The following is a 19,539-nucleotide window of genomic DNA, read 5'->3' as shown; positions in this document are numbered from 1 at the left end:
ACAGTGGAACCCCGATTTAGCGCGAATTTGGATATAACGCAATGAATCATTGGACCCTTTTTTTTCTCTGCAAAAAAATTGGCAAATTTAGCGCGACGCCGCTTTTTTCGCGATAACATTTTATGGACCCCAACCATCGCGTCATAATGGGGCCGCACTGTACATGAATAGGATGGGAATAGAGAGATATGGTCCCCGAAGAGCAGGGGATTTTAGTTCAGTCGGGCAGCATGGAGGGCCGAAGGGCATGTTCCTGAGCTGTAATTTTCTTTGTTCACTACCACTAATATCTAGAACCACTCAACAGTAGGTTTAGCCTGTGAAATGGGATCGTCTCCCATCTTTAAAAATGATTCAAATGCAAAAACGCCAGAGTTTTTAAGCAAACTCAGTTCCTTCAATTGTCTCTTTCAAAACCAAAATGCTGGGACATTTAGGTCTAATTAGAGTACACATTAGCTACATTATTTTTTCAGTTTCTCAAACTGGCTCCCTCTAGAACTACTTTTGACACATTAATTTTAACACATTGAGCCCTATTTTACCATTTTAATTCTAAGTGCTGGGTGGATTTGAAACTGAGTGTTTCAGATCAGACTTTTAGAGCCGTTCTCAGGCACCCCCATAGCACTCTGCCTGAAAAAATAGCAGCGATCCTGAATTACGCTGCAGAAACCTGTGGGCAGGGCTTATCGTGCCCGAAACACTACAGCTCTGATCAGCGCCTCCAACTGCACATGCGCAGAAACAAAATGGAAAACGCTCTTCTGCCTCATCGCTCCCAGGCCGGATAATGCCTTTCCCCTACCTCCTCAGAAGCTGGAGTGCCCGAATCGGACCTTTGCGGACCATGTCTGTTTTGCACCGATTCTGGATGGGCAAATGCAGTGATAAAGGGGGAAGTGCTGGTAAGTTTGGGCATGCAGTCCATTAAGTCAATTTAAATGCATGCAAATGCATTTAAATTTTCATCGCGCCTGTTTCGGGCGCAGTCCCGGCGGTGGCCATTTTTGGCCCTTGGTAAAGGAGGAACCGGCGTGGAGGCGGGGCGAATCGCGCTATTCGCCTCACATCCGACTTTACCAAGTTTTCAAAAACGGGCACAACTTGATGGTAAAATCAGGCCCATTGTATTGAAAAGATTATGAAAACCAATAAATTACTTTTGCATTTACTTTAAAATCGGTTCTTAATTTCTATACTTCTGACAACTGAAACTTGTTAAGCTCAGCAACACAACCTACCGGTTAGAGATTGATAAATGTTTCAGACCTTTCGGCTAAGATCAAGTATAACGTCAGTTCTGGTCAGCTTGTATCTAGTCTGTCCCTTTTGTGGGGAACATTAATTGGACTGGATTTGAATTTGTTTTTGGTGCAAGCAAGGAAATTGTTTCGTGGCTTGCCCCGTCCACTCCGTGCATTGGCTTTGTGACTCTAAGAAAGGATTAAAATCTTTAAAAAATGCTTCAGTTTTTTGAAGAATGACCATGATATTGGTAAATTCTTTACCCCTCCCCAGCACAAAACAGAAACAATGCATAATAACCAAGTAACTAATTTGGTTAAATTGAGTTTCAATTGCAATCGTAGAATGCTTCTTTCATCAATGATTATAATCACATGCATGTTCATAAGAAGCATTGTATATTTAGGAAACAATCAACCCTCTGAGATTGATATCGCAGAGGTCCTGCTTCATATCAAACAGCAATCTGGATTGATTTTTCACTATTTCCTTTCCCTTTAGATATTATTTCTTTCACATTTCAGTTTCTTCAGTTGGATCTTTAAAATTTAGTGAAGCTAGGGAAGTCTCTGCTGTACCAAATACAATTTTTATTTTGACAAATTAAACAACATGTGAATAGGAGAAATTTTTGCCAGTTAAAGGGTTTACTTGACTAATGATTTACTGTGCCTCCTATAGCTAATTTCTTTAAAACATTCCTTTCTTCAAAGAACCAATGTATTCTTTACCTATATATAAATATATAGGACACTGACAACCCTGGGAACATTACACTAAAAATGAAAGCCTATTCAGATCAGTCAGTCAAATGCAGTCAGTGATTTGACTAACGTCAGTTGGAGAATTTTTCCAGGCCTGTAACAAGAAACAAAAAATCTCTCAAATTCAGTATCAAGCACAAACTGACCTAAATACTTAAAACAAACCAAGGTGAAAGCTTGACCAAAGCAAAGTCATAGGGAATCATATAGAAAGGGCCTATATTGAGAAGCTGCTTCTCCTGACTGGAGTCAGAAACTAGGGGTTATAGTCTCAGGATAAAGGGATTGAAAGGGATTGGCCATTTAAGACTGAAAGGAAAATAAATTTCTTCAATAAAGGATTAAAAACTTTTGGGGATGCTCAGTCAACAATTATATTCAAGACTGAGATTGACAGAATTGTGTGTGCTAAGAGAAGAACATTACACTCTTCCAAAGCACGGTGGTAGGCTGTGAGGCCAGGGGAGGACTTGAAATTCGATGTAATGCCATGGGAGTGACCAATAATGGTAACTCAAGGGCATCTTCCTGCCCCCACAGCAATTTTTCCTATGTTGGGTGGAGTCTAGCATCGAGTATGAAACCTGGCTTTATGGGCCCCTGCAACCATCAGAAGCCCCTCTTCCCCCGCCCCAGCTTGCCCACCCAGGCTCCTTAGCACACAAGGCCCTGATACCTTGGCCCTGCTGAAGCCCCACCTTCCCATTATCTCCAGCAATTCTCTCTGTTGTGAATTAGATGCAGTCCCAGTTGTGGTCATGGTTTCCAGAGAGCTGCAGTCTATTTGACTGGCTGGCAGCTCTTTGGAGACCGGTTTTCTTCCCAGATAGAGGCAAAAATCTCACCTGGAGCCAATTAAGATGCCAGCAAGCATTAAATGGTTTTGAGGCAACCAAGGGCGTGGAGAGGTGCGAATGGGAAGGAGAGAAGACCCCAGTGTAACATAACATTCTGCCCAAAGGATGAGGATAAAGGAGGAAAGTGGAATTATTATTGCTGAACTATTGTATGACACTGAATGGTGGAGCAGGTGACCATGCCTGCATGATAAAGTACATAGCAAGCATCAACAAGTTGTATGAACTTGATACAACTGAAGCTAAATCTTCCCTCATGCAACATATCCTCACAAAAGGATCCAGCAAAAAGTCGAGTAAAAAAAAAACAAATTTTGGTTGGTCACTTTCTCCCACGTAACCTACAAGAACAGGCCAACTGTAATACCCTCATTAAGATCAACTAAATCAGCACTGACCAATGATCAAACTTTAGACTGTCCTGGTTTTCATGGCTCAATGCCAAACTAGGCAATGCCTTTTCTTACTGAACCATTGCAAGCAATGGAGTCACAAGTTACATCAAGCTCTTTCTGAGGATGGGCAAGTGCGCCTGGTGTTCACATTTGGTTAAAAAATAAAGTGTAATTGATGTGGAAACATGCAAAAAGCACTAGGCGCATCAAGAGAGATGGATGCGAAGAAGGGGAGTGATGAGAGGGAGAGGTGTGGGTGTCATTGCTACTGCTTCCTCGATGCAATCCTGAATGCCAAACCCAGATCCAGCTCCCACGAGGTACTTTGCATTGCTGTGGGATCAGACATTGACATGCTCCAATTTGGCATTCAATTTTCCTTGAGATGAGTATATGACGCTATAAGCTCTCCATCATGAAGATTGCCTGCTTCCACTTCTGCTAATTTGTCTGTCTCCATCCTTGCCCCAAGACATCTGCAGCTGAAATATTCACTTATGCTTTCATCAATCCCAATCTCCATGAACTTTGGCTATCCAAAACTCTGCTGCCTCTAAGCTACTTGCATCAAATCTCACTGCCCCATCAACCAGTGGTTAGCACTGCTGCCTCACAGCGCCAGGGACCAGGTTCAATTCCGGCCTCGAGTCACTGTCTGTGTGGAGCTTGCACATTCTCCCCATGCCTATGTGGGTTTCCTCTGAGTGCTCCGGTTTCCTCCCACAGTCCAAAGATGTGCGGGTTCGGTTGATTGGCCATGCTAAATTGACCCTATTAGCAGGTTAAATATGTGAGGTTATGGGGATAGGGATGGGATTGTGGTCAGTGCAGATTTGATGAGCCAAATGGCTTCCTTCTGCACTGTAGGGATTCTATGAACCTTGGCCTTGCAGAATTACACTAGTTCTAGGTCTCCAAAGTATCAAATTAAGTATTATTATTCTCGTGTTTAAATCAATTCATGCCTTTAACCATACCTATCTCTGTTCTCTTATCTATGCCTCCAGCACCTGCCCTAACTCTTCCTTGGTCTCTTGTGTATTCTGGCCTCCCATCACCCTATTATCAACGGCCAGGTCTTCAACTGCCTAGGTCACACTGTGGAATTTCCTCTTTAAAACCAGTGAGCAAGCTGTTGGTCAAGCACCCTATTTTGGTCCTTTTAGTCCAGTGTTCATTTATTATTTATGCTTCTGTGAAGCACTTTGGGGTATTTTTCCACATTAAAGGTTCCACACCATTGCAAGACTATTTTGCTGCGCTGCATTTAGGAATTGAAAACCTCAAGAAGGAATTTCTGATCCAACAAAAGACTAAGAATTTATGCCACTATTATGCAGAAGTAGTGCTACTCTTGAGTTAAGCAAAAGGATCACCCAAGAACCAGATGTGACTAAGTATTGGGGAAGGGAATAATTCTCTCCAAGAGGAGGAGGAAAAAGTAGCAAGAGCAAAGAATTGGCAGCGTTTGGTAAGGAGTGAGAGCTTTTTTGTACTTAGCCATTAGTGTGATGTGGGAGGTGGCTGGAGTCATAATATTTGAGAGAGGAAAGCACAAAAATTTGATCCTTACAAAATTACAAGTATTGCCAATCTGAGGTGAAAGCTATTTTACTAGTAGAATTAGGTTTCACTTTCTCACCAGGAAAATATAATTAAAACAGATCCAAAATAAATTCAGTCAAAAGTACTATTAATACCTATAGGAGCAGGTTAAGCCAATGCTGCAAGATGCAGCCTGACACTCCCAGTTTGCAAAAGGATTTGGCAGTGGCCAATTTCAAAATGTTTCGACATTGAATCTATGTATATGGAGTTCGAGAAAGTTGGATAGAAAACAACCCCGGGGTCAATTCCAGATCGCTTCATGTCAGGAATCCTATTACTCAGTTGTTACCTCCAGATTGAAACTCAGCATATAATTAATCTGTTTATTGAGTAATGATTAATATGAATTATACATAACATCAAGCATGCCTACCTTTTGTCCGATGCTCTAAGCACCTTGGCAAACACCTCAAGTTCACAGAATTCACCACCCAGCTGGCACAGACGTCCTTGTTGATAAAGCTGTAAAAGCAAATGGAGATTTTAGTCAGATCAGAAAAAGTAGAGCATCTATGATGGACATCCAAATCACATTTTAATTACTTTTAAGAAACCATATTGGCCCACTGGTTTGCTATTGTTTTTGGTATTTTCCTTACTGTTTACTAAGCAGCAGTTATGCAATAGTTTCTTCACATTTGCATGTTAATGTTGGGAATGGATCACAGCCCATTGTGGATAACCAATAACAATATCAAGCACACCCAAGTCTGTTGCAGCACATCTGTATTCAAGCCATCGTTTCCTCAATGCTGCATTTCACTGCCACAGGGTTTCTTTTCTAATTTTTCACACCAGTTGCCCTATACCTTTTCAGCAAGACTAAAGCAGGCATGATTTATACCTACCAAGATGTCCAAATACTTTTTTTCCAGGCCTTCAACAGCAAGAAGACAAAGATGACTTTCATCCTGTCATTCTGAGATAGATGATAATTCAAAAGTGGCATTTTGGGAGTGGAAACTGCAGGACCACTCAAAATGGAAAGAGTCAATCAAATGTAAATAAAAGTCAAAGCTATGAAAGACAACTAATTACAACCTGGGTCACAAACCCCACACCAAATTGCAAACTAGAGGAGAATCATCAAAACCTTGACTCAGTATACAATTTTATAAGAGACAGCTTTTATCTTTGTCTTTTATCTTCTATTTTCATACAATATTGTGTTAAGCAAGGCAGAAAGACATTGTTTGAACAGCATGAATAACACTCTGCTGTGGATATATTATTCTGGGAAACAGGACCATCAGAGGAACAACTATGCAATCAAGTCTATAACTTGATGATATATCATGTGCTGTTGAAGCAACGGTTCGTGAAGCAGCTCAGTACGAGATCCTGCATAGTACAGCAACTATAAAATTTGCTGAACTGAATTTAAGGAATGAACAAATATGAGATACACAGGTGCAGTACTAAAAACAGGTGTCATATCTGTATACTCCAAGGTTTACCTATTTCAATGAGTTTACCCATAAAAAAAATTCATAAATAAAATATGAATTTTTACATAAGCTGAATCATAAAATGAGAAACTGACCCATTGGATTGCTTCTAGTAGGTAAAGAAATACTGATACTAGAGATGATTATTTGCGTTTCTAATAATTCACAAGAAAACATTCAGGAACAAGCAATGGAAATGCACTGACAACTATTTTTATATAAATTAGTACATATGGAATGTTGTATAAATGCAAAAGCTAATGCCAGGGTGGAATTAATATGTTCACCCAGCTCCAGCATGTCTGGCTTCTGGATGAACTCTTCTCTTCTATTTCATCACTGCGTTAATTAAATCAGAAAGACATAATTTGAGCTGTGCAAATTACATCCTCTCGTGGATACTTCAATCAGGATCAGGGCCAAAGGAACTACTATGCAATTAAGTTTGCAACTCCATTTTGTATTTTTGTCTGTCTGGAATTTCATAGAATCACAGAATTTTATAGCACAAAAGGAAGCCATCCGGCCCATCATGTCGGCACTGACTCTCCAAATGAGCAATTTACTTAGTGCTATTTTCCAGCCTTATCAGCATAACCCTACATTCTCTTCAGGTAACATTCCAATTCCCTTTTGAATACTTCAATTGAACCTGCATCCATCACACTCTCAGCACTGCATTCTAGACCTTTACCTCTTGATGTGTGAAAAAGATTTTACCTAGTGTCACTTCTGCTTCTTTTACGAATTACTGTAAATCTGTGTCTTCAAGTTCTCGATCCTTCCACAAGTTGGAATATTTTCTCTCGATCTACTCTGTCCAGACCCCACGTGAATTTGAATACCTCTGTCATGTTCCTTCTCGGTCTTTTATTCTCCAAGGAAAACAGTCCAGATTAATTTAATCTTCATAACTAAAATTTCTCATCCCTGGAAACATTCTTGTGACATTTCTTTGCACTCTCTCACTGCCTTCGCATTTTGTCTAAAATATGGCACCCAGAACTAGATTAAATACTCCAAAACAGGCAAAACTATACAACATTCCATATGTACTAATTTATATAAAAATAGTTGTCAGTGCATTTCCATTGCTTGTTCCTGAATGTTTTCTTGTGAATTATTAGAAACGCAAATAATCATCTCTAGTATCAATTACAAGTTCAATATAACCTCCTTGCTCTTATCCTTTATTCTGATAGCCAAAGATGTTGCATGCTTTATTAACCATGCTGTTAACGGTCCTGCGACCTTCATTACTTGTGCACATTTTTCTTTATTTTTTTCCAGAAGATCGGCTCGGCTAGTATTTATTGCCCATTCTTAATTGCCCTTGAGGTGGTGTTAGTGAGCCACCTTTTGAACTGCTGCAGTCCATGCGGTGTATATATCCAGAGTGCAGTTGGGAAGGAATTTTGACCCAGCAGCGGTGAAGGAACAGCAATGTCTGCCTGTGTGAGCAAGAGGACGTGTGGCTTGGAGGGAAACTTGCAGACGGTGCTCCCATGCATCTGCTGCCCTTGTCCAACGAGGTGGAGGAGGTCAGGGGTTTGGAAGGGGCTGTCAAAGAAATCTTGGCGAGTTCCTGCAGCTGGTACTCACTGCTGCCACTGTGTGTCGGTGGTGGAGGGAGTGAAGGGAATGAATGTTTTAAGTCGGCCAATCCATAAGGCTGCTTTGTCCTGAATTGTATTGAGCTTGAATGTTGTGGGAGCTGCAATTATACAGGCAGGGAAAAAAGTATCCCTTTACACTCCTGACTTGTGCCTTGTAGATGGTGGACAGTAACTAAGGAGTCAGGAGGCAAGTTACTCTGCAGAATTCCCAGCCTCTGATCTGCTCTTGCAACTAGAGTACTAATATAGGGGTGCAATTCAGCTTCTGGTTAATGGTAACCACCAAGGGAGCATTCAGCACTGGTAATGCCATTGGATATCAAGGGGTGATAGTTAGATTCTCTCTTGTTGGAGGCGATCATTGTCTTACACTCGTGTGGCGAATGTTGCTTGGCACTTGTCAGCCTAAGCCTGTCCAGGTCTCACTAAATATAATGAGAGGTCACACAATACCAAGTTATAGTCCAACAGGTTTATTAGAAATCACAAGCTTTCAGAGTGCTGCTCCTTTGCCAGGTGAAGTGTAGCGAGGTGCGCAGACACAGAAAACATAGGTGGAATGACAAGAGCCCGACACTAACAGGTAATCAAGATATCAAAGGATAAGTACAGACAAACTGTATAGTGTTTAACACCATCTCACACTCTCAGAGTACAGGCCGGCTGAATAACATATCTTTACAAGTAGTCACAAGTACTAATAGACAAATGCAAGCAGTTATGTATGATGAGTATGTGTGAAGTGTCGACTGGCTGTATAACAAGTGAAGGGATGACATAAGAACCGATAACAAGGTAGAGAGCCTGTTACAAAGAGTGAGATGGTGTCAAACACTATGCAAACTAATTCAGGTAGAGAGATCATCACCTATAATGAAGGTATGCATGGTGTCAAAACAGGACAGCAAGGGAGATTTTTCCCCCAACTACTACTCTTCAGAATCGTTCCCATTTTTGGACACACGCATTTCTATCAAGGACGGACACCTCAGCACCATAAGCCCACGATGCTCCATTTCTCCAGCTTCCACCCCAAACACAATAAAGAAGCCATCCCCTACGAACAAGCCCTGCACATACACAGGATCTGCTTGGACGAAGAGGAACATGATGGACATTGAAAGATGCCCTCGTAGAAACAGGATACGATGTACAACTCATCAATCAATGAGTTCCGACATGCCACAATCAAAGACCGCAATGCTCCCCTCAGGAGACAAACACAGGACACAACCGACCGAGTACCCTTCAGTCGTCCAGTACTTTTCTGGAGCAGAGAAGCAGGTTCTTCTCAGCCTTCAGCATGTCATCAATGACAACGAACATCTCGTCAAATCCATCCCTGCACCTCCACTACTCATCTTCAAATAGCTGCCTAATCTCAAACAGACCATAATTCGCAGCAAGCTACCCAGCCTTCAGGAGAACAGCGACCACGACACTGTACAACCCTGACACTGTAACCTCTACAGGACAGATCATCAACACAGATGCCACCATCAGACGGGGGAACACCACCCATCAGGTACATGGTACCTACTGATGTGACTCGGCCAATGTAGTCTACTTCATACGCTGCAGCAAAGGGTGTCCCGGATCATGGTACATCGGCGAGACCATGCAGACACTACGAAGACGGATGAACGGACACCGCACAACAATCGCCAGGCAGGAGTGTTCCCTCCCAGAACTCTTCAGTGGCCAAGTACATTCAACCTCCGATCTTTGAGTAAGCGTTCTCCAAGATGGCCTTCGAGATACACAACAACACAAAATCGCCAAGCAGAAACTGATAGCCAAGTTCCACACTCATGAGGACAGCCTTAACCGTGATCTCGGGATCATGTCACGCTACATGTAACCCCATCATATTCTGTGGGGGAAAAATCTCCAACTGTCCCGTTTTGACACCATGCATACCTTCATTACGGGTGATGATCTCTCTACCTGAATTGGTTTGTATAGTGTTTAACACCATCTCACACTGATTGTTTGTAATTATCTCTCTGCCTTAAGTTATCAGTTCTTACGTCATCCCTTCACTTGTTATACAGCCTGTCAACACTTTACACATGCCTTCAGCATGTGATCAATGATGACGCTCTGGTGAAGGGTCATCCAGACTTGAAATGTTGGCTCTATTCTCTCCCCATCGGTGTCAAACCTGCAAAGATTTTCCAGCATTTTCTGTTTTTGTGACACTTTACACATACTGATTATACATTACTGCTTGCATTTGTCTATTAGTACTCATGATTACTTGTAAAGACTTGTTATTCAGCCTGTATGTACTGTCTGTACTTATCCTTTGACTCTTGATTACTTGTTAGTGTCGGGCTACTGTCACTCCGCCTACATATTCTGTGCATGCTCACCTCGCTCCATTTCACCTGACAAAGGAACAGCACTCTGAAAGCTTGTGATTTCAAATAAACCTGTTGGACTGTAACCTGGTGTCATGTGACCTCTCATTTTGTCCACCAAGTCCAACACCGGCATCTCACATCACTATAATACAGACTGTCCAGGTCTGACTGTAGACTGCTTCTGTATCTGAGTTGCAAATTCTACTGAACATTGGGGGCATTCGCTGATGATTGCACAATTCAGACCTTTTGATGGACGGAAGTTTATTGATGAAGCAGCTGGGCCTAGGGCACTATCCTGAGGAACTCGTGCAGTGATGGTTCCCCCCTCCATCCCTCAGGAAGAGGCCAAGGTGGATCATCCATGGCACTTCTGGCTGAAGATGGTGCAAAAGAGAAGCCTGAAGCATTTGCAACGTATGTGCTGGACTCCCCCATTATTGAGAATGGGGTTATTTATGCAGCTTAATCCTCCTATTAAGTTATTTAATCGTTTGCCACTATTCCCAACTGGATGCAGCTGGACTGCAGTTTGGATCTGATCTATTGGTTGTAGGATCGCTTAATTCTATTGCATAGAATTGCCTGGAATGCCATCCATTGAACCAGGGCTGATCACCCAGCTTGATGGGTGATCAAGGGATGTTTTTTCAGAGAGTGGTGGGGGCCTGGAATGCGCTGCAAGGTAGGGTGGTGGAGGCAGACACGCTGGCATCATTTAAGACTTACCTGGATAGTCACATGAGCAGTCTGGGAATGGAGGGATACAAACGAATGGTCTAGTTGGACCAATGAGCGGCACAGGCTTGGAGGGCCGAAGGGCTGTTTCCTGTGCTGTACTGTTCTTTGATGGTATGGGAGTGTGGGGAATATGTCATGGACAGATGTATCTGCAACAGGTAGATTAGCGAGAACAAGGCCAAAATAATTTTTTCGTCATTCAGTCCTCATCACCAGGCTCACAGCTAATGCTTTACAACTTGGTCAGTTATGCTGCTAATGAGCCACTCTTGGTGATGGATGCTGTGGAGTCCCCATCTGTGGAGGATTGTGTCCTAGCCACCCTCAGTGCTTCCTCCAAGTAGTGTTCAACATGGAGGAGTACTTATTCATCAGCTGGGTGGGGGCGCAATAGGTGGTAACCAACAGGTGGTTTCCTTGCCCAGGTTTGGCCTGATGCTACAAGACTTCATGGGGCCCAGAGTCAATGTTGAGGCCTGCCTGACTGTATACCACCGTGCCTCTGATGGGTCAACCCTGCCAGTGGGACAGGACATACCCAGGGATGGCAGAGGTGGTATCTGAGACATTGTCTGTAGGGAAGACTCTGGAAGCATGCCTATGTCAGGATAATGCTTGCTTAATCTAGTCTGTGGGCTAGGTGATTCATCTGGTTTCATTTCTTACTGATTTGTCTAGAGATTTAATAGGTCAGGTCAAGAGTCAGCCACACTGCAATGGGTCTGGAGTCACATGTAGGCTAGACCAGGTAAAGATGGCAAATTTCTTACTATGAAGGACATTAGTGAATTTTGACAACAATGGTTTCAAGGTCACCATTACTCAGACTATCTTTTAACTCTAGATTTATTAATTGAATTTAAATTCTACCAGCCATGGTGGGATTTGAACCAGTGGCCTGAGACCATAGGCATGGGTCTCTGGATTACTTGTCCAGTGACATTAACACTGTACCTGGCCTTCCAATCAACACCCAGGTCTCCCTACTCCACCACCCCCTTTAGATTTGTACTCTTTGCTCTTCCTCCCAAAATGAATCATTCCACACTTCTCCACATTGAACTTTGCCTACCACTTGTCTGCCCATTCCACCAACTTGTCTATGTTGCTTTGAATTTCTACACTATCCTCATCACTGTTTCCATGGCTTTTTTTTCTCTAACACACATAGCTTTTCTATGTTTAAATTTCAGTTCATTTATTGTCATAAGTAGGCTTACATTAACACGGCAATGAAGTTATTGTGAAAATCCCCTAGTCGCCAAACTCCAGGCACCTGTTTGGGTACACAGAAGGGGAATTTAGCATGGCCAATGCACCTAGTCTTTTGGATTGTGAGAGGAAACCAGACCATCCAGAGGAAACCCACGCAGACATGGGGAGAATGTGCAGACTCCACATAGACAGTGACCCAAGCCAGGAATTGAACCCGGGTCCCTGGCACTGTGAGGCAGCAGTCTAACCATTGTGCCATCCTTCTGATTCAAAAACAAATTAAGGTACTGCTGGGATTCAAATAGGATCTCCTATTTACTAGACAGGTATTTTAAGCAACTAAGCCATGGCACTGTAGCTCAAATAAGTTTTTGTAACAATCTGAACATTTTCATGGTTATTGGTCTGGCGCATTTACCAATTTCAAAACAAAGTAGGTACATTTAAGCCACTGGTGTGGTGAGTTCTAGAAACAGATGCGGAGAAAATCAAACATGAAATCATGAAAACCATAATGCAATGTAACCTAAACTGAGGGCTGGAATGTTTTCAGACCATTAGAATACATTTTGGTGACAGTAAGAATCATTTACACAGTTGCCATTTGCACATAAACTTGTGTTCTTGCATGTGTATCCTATTCATTTAATTCAAGTAAAATAAACCATGTCAGTTCATTTTTTAAATCTGAGACTAGTTAGTGTAAAATTTATATCCCAGCCATGCTAAAAGATTAAAGAGTGCAATATTATGATGAATTGCAGGACTTGCACAGATAACAAAGTTCTAGCAGGGAACTTAGCAGCAGGAACAGGCTTTTGATATCCACTGATACATTTTTGTCAGGCAAATATATCAACCACATCTTTAAAAATAATTAACACAGCTATCTAGTTTCTGAAAGAATTCCAGAATTTCTGTTCTCCTTTGTGTGGAAAAGGTGCTTTCCAACTTTATTCCTAAATGCCCTGGTTCTAATTTGACATTTATGCTTTCACCTTTCAGATTCCCTTCTAAAGGAAATCATTTCAATATATTTACCTCAGTGAACTCCTTTTTCATTTTAAACTCTCAATTCAATCATAATTCAACCATCTCAATTCAATAAGAGGTCTCACAACACCAGGTTAAGGTCCATCAGGTTTATTTGGAATCACAAGCTTTTGGAGTGCTGCTCCTTCATCAGGTGAGCGGAGAGGTTGGTTCACAAACAAGGCATATATAAGCAAAAACACAATTGCAAGATAATTACAGATTGGAATGCGAAAAATGGTTGGAACGCGAGTCTTCACAGTAATCAAGTCTTTACAGGTACAGCTATTGTGAGTGGAGAGAGGGATAATCACATGTTAGAGAGGTGTGAATTTTCTCAAGCCAGGATAGTTAGTAGGATTTTGCAAACCCAGACAGTATGGTGGGGGTTACATGCAGTGACACGAACCCAAGACCCCGAAGAAGGCCGTCCTCATGCGTGCGGAACTTGGCTATCAATTTCTGCTTGGCGATTCTGCATTATCTTGTGTCTTGAAGGCCGCCTTGGAGAGTGCTCGCCCGAAGATTGGAGGCTGAAGGTCCTTGACTGCTGAAGTGTTCCCCAAGTGGAAGGGAACACTCCTGCTTGGTGATTGTCGTGCGATGTCCATTCATCCGTTGTCGTAGCATCTGCAAGGTCTCATTGATGTACCACGCCTCTGGACACCCTTTCCTGCAGCGTATGAGGTAGACAGCATTAGCCGAGTTGCACGAGTATGTACCGTGTACCTGCTGGGTGGTGTGATGGTGGTATCCATGTCGATGATCCGGCATGTCTTGCAGTGGTTGCCGTGGCAGGGTTATATGCTGTCGTGGTTGCTGTTCTCCTGAAGGCGAGGTAGTTTGCTGCGAACAATGGTCTGTTTGAGGTTGGGCGGTTGTTTGAGGGCAAGTAGTGAGGGTGTGGGATGACCTCGATGGCATGTTGAAGGCTCCGAAGATGATGTCGTAGTTTCTCCACTCGTCGTCCAGTACTACCCCACCGTTCTGTCTGGGTTTGCAAAATCCTACTAACTGACCTGGCTTGAGAAAATTCACACCTCTTTAACCTGTGATTATCCCTCTCTCCATTCACAATGGCTGTACCTGAAAAGACTTGATTACTGTGAAGACTTGCGTTCCAACCATTTTTCGCATTCCAATCTGTAATTATCTTGCAATTGTGTTTTTGCTTATATATGCCTTGTTTGTGAACCAACCTCTCCACTCACCTGGTGAAGGAGCAGCACTCCAAAAGCTTGTGATTCCAAATAAACCTGTTGGACTTTAACCTGGTGTTGTGAGACTTCTTACTGGGCCCACCCCAGTCCAACGCCGGCATCTCCACATCATCTCAATTCAAGAAATAGATGTCCAATTGACATAACTGGTGTCCATAACTAAATCCTTTGAAGCTTAACATAATAATTCTGGTGAACCAGTGAAGTATCCTTTCCATGACCAATATATATTTTCCTGAGGAAGCCTAAAACTGACCGCAATATTCCAGATGACTAAGGATTCATGGTGCTGAAACATCAAGAGTTTAAAAAAAATTATGGCTGCAGCTTCAAATTTATAAATAATACATTGTCTACTTACAGGAAATATGGCAAAACATCTCCAGAGAAAGGCCGAAGGGCCTGTTTGTGCTGTGGCTTTCTAAAGATTCATTAACAATCCTTAAAATTAGAGGGTTGTAGGAGATGAAACAACAGTTACAAATTATGGAGCACCATGACCTTCAAGCACATCAACATTAGTTTTCATAGAACAATAGCCTGGATTGGAGTTACCAGATAGAAATTGAAGTCGCTTAACATCATTTTTTAGAAAACAGGAAATAATTCCATTTAGCTCAATTTGGGGATTGGGGGGGGGGGGGGCGGGGGGGTTCATAGCCTGGGGAAATGAGGTGGTGAGCTGAATGGAGGGAAGGAGAACCAATTTTTCTAACACTTCACTGGCAGTCTAAGTGAAGGAGACGCAACAAAAGAGAGTCCAGTATAAAAATGACACATACTCAACATTTACAGCTTCACCACAACCTGGGGCACAAAAACTGTTGCAAACCGTACATCCATAAGTCTCAGCAATTCAGCCATATTGCACAACATCCACTGCACTATTTCTCTTTTTTTCACAGGAGATGGTGGTACAAAAAGTAGCTGGAACTAACTATAGGAGAGAGGCATGCCTGCATGCCCTACCCGTCCAGAGAGGACATGATGCTGCCTATTTTGGAAAAAGCCATCTCTTCATGGACACCTTTTGGCTACATCCATTGAAAATAATGATATCCTCATACATAATGCTTCTTCTTATATCATACTTCCACCTCATCCCATAATCTCTTGTAGCGTACAGGCTGTAAATCTGTAAACATGCACTTCTTCCTTCCTCACACTCCTAACCGTGTCCCTTTTTCCTTTCCGATATCCAAGAACTGAAACCAGTCCAGGCAGTGGAAAAACTAGGACAGTGATGAAGACATTGTCATTCAGCTGAACTCTTGAAGGCACCAGCTCAAATACCGAAACCATGCAGTGGTAACTGCACACAATGAGACAACAAAGAGAAAGAACACGCAGCCAGAAGAGGGGATAAAAATAGCAGATTTCAGCTCAGAGGGTGACATCCCACATTAGTTTTGTGCAAGTCTGCATAAAAAAGCTGATGGATATACATAAAATACTTGGTGCACTGGAAAATCTGTCAGAAAAGCTACATATAACACCATGGAGTGTGGAGGAATCCGGCACCAACCTAACACAGAACTTGCAGTCCATCTTTTCCAACACAAATTATGGCCAACTCAGCAGACCTGTGGAAGCGATGATGCAGCACCTGATGGGTGATGTCTCAGCATTCAATGAGGGCTGTGATGGAAGTTCAGACTGCTGTCATCAGGGGAGTTCAAAGGGATTTGCATGTCTCAGAACAGTCTTCCACCAGATTGCTAAGCTTGCGGAGATACCGATCAGGGGAGTGGCAGTGACTCCAAAAGCATAAACTTTAATGCTCACACCCCGACATGCCACCAGTACCCTTGCTGTTGTCTGTCAGTCAACAAGCCAACCTCCGACTGCTAAAACCCACACAGAGATGGTGCAGTTTAAAGCTGGGCTCAAGTTCATCTTTCAAAGCCATCTGCAGTCTCCTCCAGTAGCATTCTCATAATTTACTGCAGCCACCAGCGTAAGATTTTGTAAAAGCAGTAGGGCAAAGGCACAGGAAGACAGGCAGCAAAGGAATGCAGAAAGGTGTTTTTTTAAAAAAACATAATGTCGCATCATTTCATTTATAAAATTGGTCTTGAATATATTTTAGGTGGCTTTAATTTCTGTTTTGTGGTCAAAAGAATGATGTGATGGTCAGTAACACAGCAAAGATAAGGAATATGGGATTGTTAGCACATGGGGAACTGAGGTTGAGGTTACTGGCATTACACACAAACTGGTCCTTCACATATAGCCTGGACAGAAACGAACTTTTCAAACTATAGCCTCTCTTCTTCTTCCTCCTCCTTATCTGTTAGATTGCAGTGAGGTCTCTTCCTACGATGACAAGATCAGTCAGCATATCACTACAAATCTTGAGGCCCACACAGCCAAGTAATGCAGTACTCTTCCAGAGAGGCCAAGCAGTAGAAGCATTACTTCAGTGCACCAGTCATCAGTTCCACCATATTTCTTGGGGTATTGTACACATGCTGCATGTGTGCGCAGGGGTTGGGAACGAAAGACATGAGCCATGTCATCAGTAGATAACCCTGTTACTCAGTAGTCATCCTTTGGTGCACCACAGTGGCTTAAACCACAGTTAACAAAATAGACTGCGACAGAACATACCGACACAGGAATTAGGAGGAGTAGGCCACTCGAGCCTTCTCTACCATTCAGGTGGCTGATTTGATTGTAACCTCAACTCCACATTCCCACTAGCCTTGATAACCTTTCATCCCGTTGCTCATGAAGAATTTATCTAGCTCTACCTTAAAAATACTTTGAGTCTGTTTCCATCACCTTTTGAGGAACAGTTCCCATATTATTCTCCCATTTGTCAAATATTTGTCCACTCACTTAACCTATTTATAATCACTTTGTGGACTCCTTACACCCTCTTCACAACTTGCTGTCTTTGTGTCATCAGCAAATTTAGCAATCATACCTTTGGTTCCTTCATCCAAGTCATTTATATAAATTGTGAAAAGTTGAGGCCCCAGCACTGATTCCTATGGCACACCACTCATTAGATTCTTCAACGAGAAAATGACCAAAATTAATGCATGATGAGTGCTTCCAGGAGACTGGGCACTGACCTGCATGATCTATTGCCTATCGTTGCATATTGAATTAGTGCAACCACTTTCAATTTAAAAATAAGGCAGAGTTGGCATGCGGTGCCAGCAAAGCAACATGCATGCATTCAATAGCATGCTGTACCATGGAGAAGCTTGCAATCCCTACAAACCTTTCTGCTTCCTCCACCTTCTCCTCTCTGAAAAGATGGAAGGCAATGAAGTTACCTCTCTTTGAACAGAACACCTCATTTATTTCCCTTAGGAAACAGCATTCTGTAAGCAAGAGGCTGTGAATAATATCAGCCCTTATTTGGAAGGAAGCCATGTGACGTTAGAGTACCTTTAGATTTTTTTTAAAATCATGTTCTCCGCAGTTTGTAAGCAGGCCTTTTGGTTTCATTGTGGCATCAGCTGTTTTTAGTAGTCCTTTTATTGCTGCTTCAGTGATTTAAATATGGGTTTGTTTATTTTTACTCTGTGCCTCAGATACTTATGACCCTGCATTGGGAGAGGGAAGATTGATTGACAAGTCAAAACCCTCCCCAGAAAAATCTAAGGATTTATTTTCAGTTTTAGTTTAGAAGCGGTGTGGACATATAGAAAAGCAATGTTAATCTATCTCTCTCCCTGGTGTTTGTCTGTGTATACATCAAGGCGGCTGCTGGAAATTACAAGGCTGAGAAGTCAGAGTTTCAATTCTCCAACCAAAGGATCAACTCCAGCAACACGTGGGCTTACGTATTTTCTGTGCTAAACCTGTGGCAAGAGTTTTGTATAACGAAGTTTATTTGATTGGAACGTTTCGTATACCTGTTTCGTAAACAATATGATTTTTTTTGTAATTGTTAAAAGTTACTGCTAATTTTCTTTCTATACATGTGAACTCTATTCTTAAATAAACTTTGTTTAATAAAAGCTCCCTAGTGGATCAGTTGAATCATACCTGAAGTGAAGCATCTCATGCTCACCCTAGCCAAATTCAAAGTGCAAAACTTACAATTCAAGCGGACTTCATAAAACACGAGTTTTTGACCTGAATCATAACAGCCAAATGATCTGGAAATGATCCAGAGCTTCAGGTCTTCTAGATCACCAACAACCTGTCCTGGTCCCTCCATGCCAACCCTGTAGTTAAGAAGGCCCACCAATGCCTCTACTTTCGCAAGAGTCTAAGGAAATTTGGCATGTCCACTATGACTCTCACCAACTTTTATAAATGCACCATAGAAAACATCCATTCTGGTTGTACCACAGCTTGATAAGGCTCTTGCTCTGTCCAAGACTGCAAGAAACTCTAAAGGGTCATGAATGAAGCCCTGTCCATCACGTAAACCGGCCTCCTATCCACTGATTCTTTATACACTTCCCACTATCTCGGAAAAGCAGCCAGCATAATCAAGGACCCCACGCACCTCAGACATACTTCCACCTTCTTCTATCGAGAAAAAGATACAAAAGTCTGAAAACACGTACCAACCTACTCAAGAACAGCTTTTTCCCTACTGCCATCAAACTTCTGAATGGTCCTATCATATATTACGCTAATCTTTCTCTTTGCCCTATTTGTAACTACAACACTATAATTCTACATCCTATCCTTTCCTTCACCCCATGTACTATATGAACGATATGTTTTGTCTGTACAGCGTGCAAGAAACAATACTTTTCACTGTATCTCAATATATATGTGACAATAATAAATCAAATTTTAAAATAATAGGAAAATTTGTAGCACAAAAATGTGGATACTGCTGAACCCAATTTTGACTGCCTAATGCTCAACACAGGACACTTTTATAAGCTACACTGGAAACCAAATACATGCAGGAAGTCAATAATTTTATTTGCTGACACACTGCTTTTGATATCCTGAGTCTGTCAATGCAAGTGGCTGGTCACACATTTATCAGGCATCAACCCATCATTAAATATCTTTTGAGTTCAGTTCAGAGTCTCTGTTAAATACA

The 19,539-nt window shown here is 42.1% G+C and overlaps 1 protein-coding gene across 2 annotated transcripts in view; it reads right to left on the bottom strand.

The window, feature by feature from the left end:
- The window catches only part of appbp2 (amyloid beta precursor protein (cytoplasmic tail) binding protein 2), an 85,543-nt gene that overhangs the window by 52,555 nt on the left and 13,449 nt on the right, over positions 1–19,539 (bottom strand). Inside the window, exon 2 of one of the 2 annotated variants that reach the window (XM_078224934.1) lies at positions 5,246–5,334. In XM_078224934.1, coding sequence (XP_078081060.1) covers positions 5,246–5,334 — 89 coding nt within the window. Of the gene's footprint in view, positions 1–1,244; positions 1,437–5,245; positions 5,335–19,539 lie in introns of those variants that run through there. The other variant, XM_078224935.1, reaches the window with a different exon arrangement.

Source organism: Mustelus asterias, chromosome 12 (genome assembly GCF_964213995.1).
Source record: "Mustelus asterias chromosome 12, sMusAst1.hap1.1, whole genome shotgun sequence".
NCBI lineage: Eukaryota > Metazoa > Chordata > Chondrichthyes > Carcharhiniformes > Triakidae > Mustelus > Mustelus asterias.
Note: the sequence above shows the minus strand (reverse complement) of the source record. Positions and strands in the feature narration are given on the sequence as shown.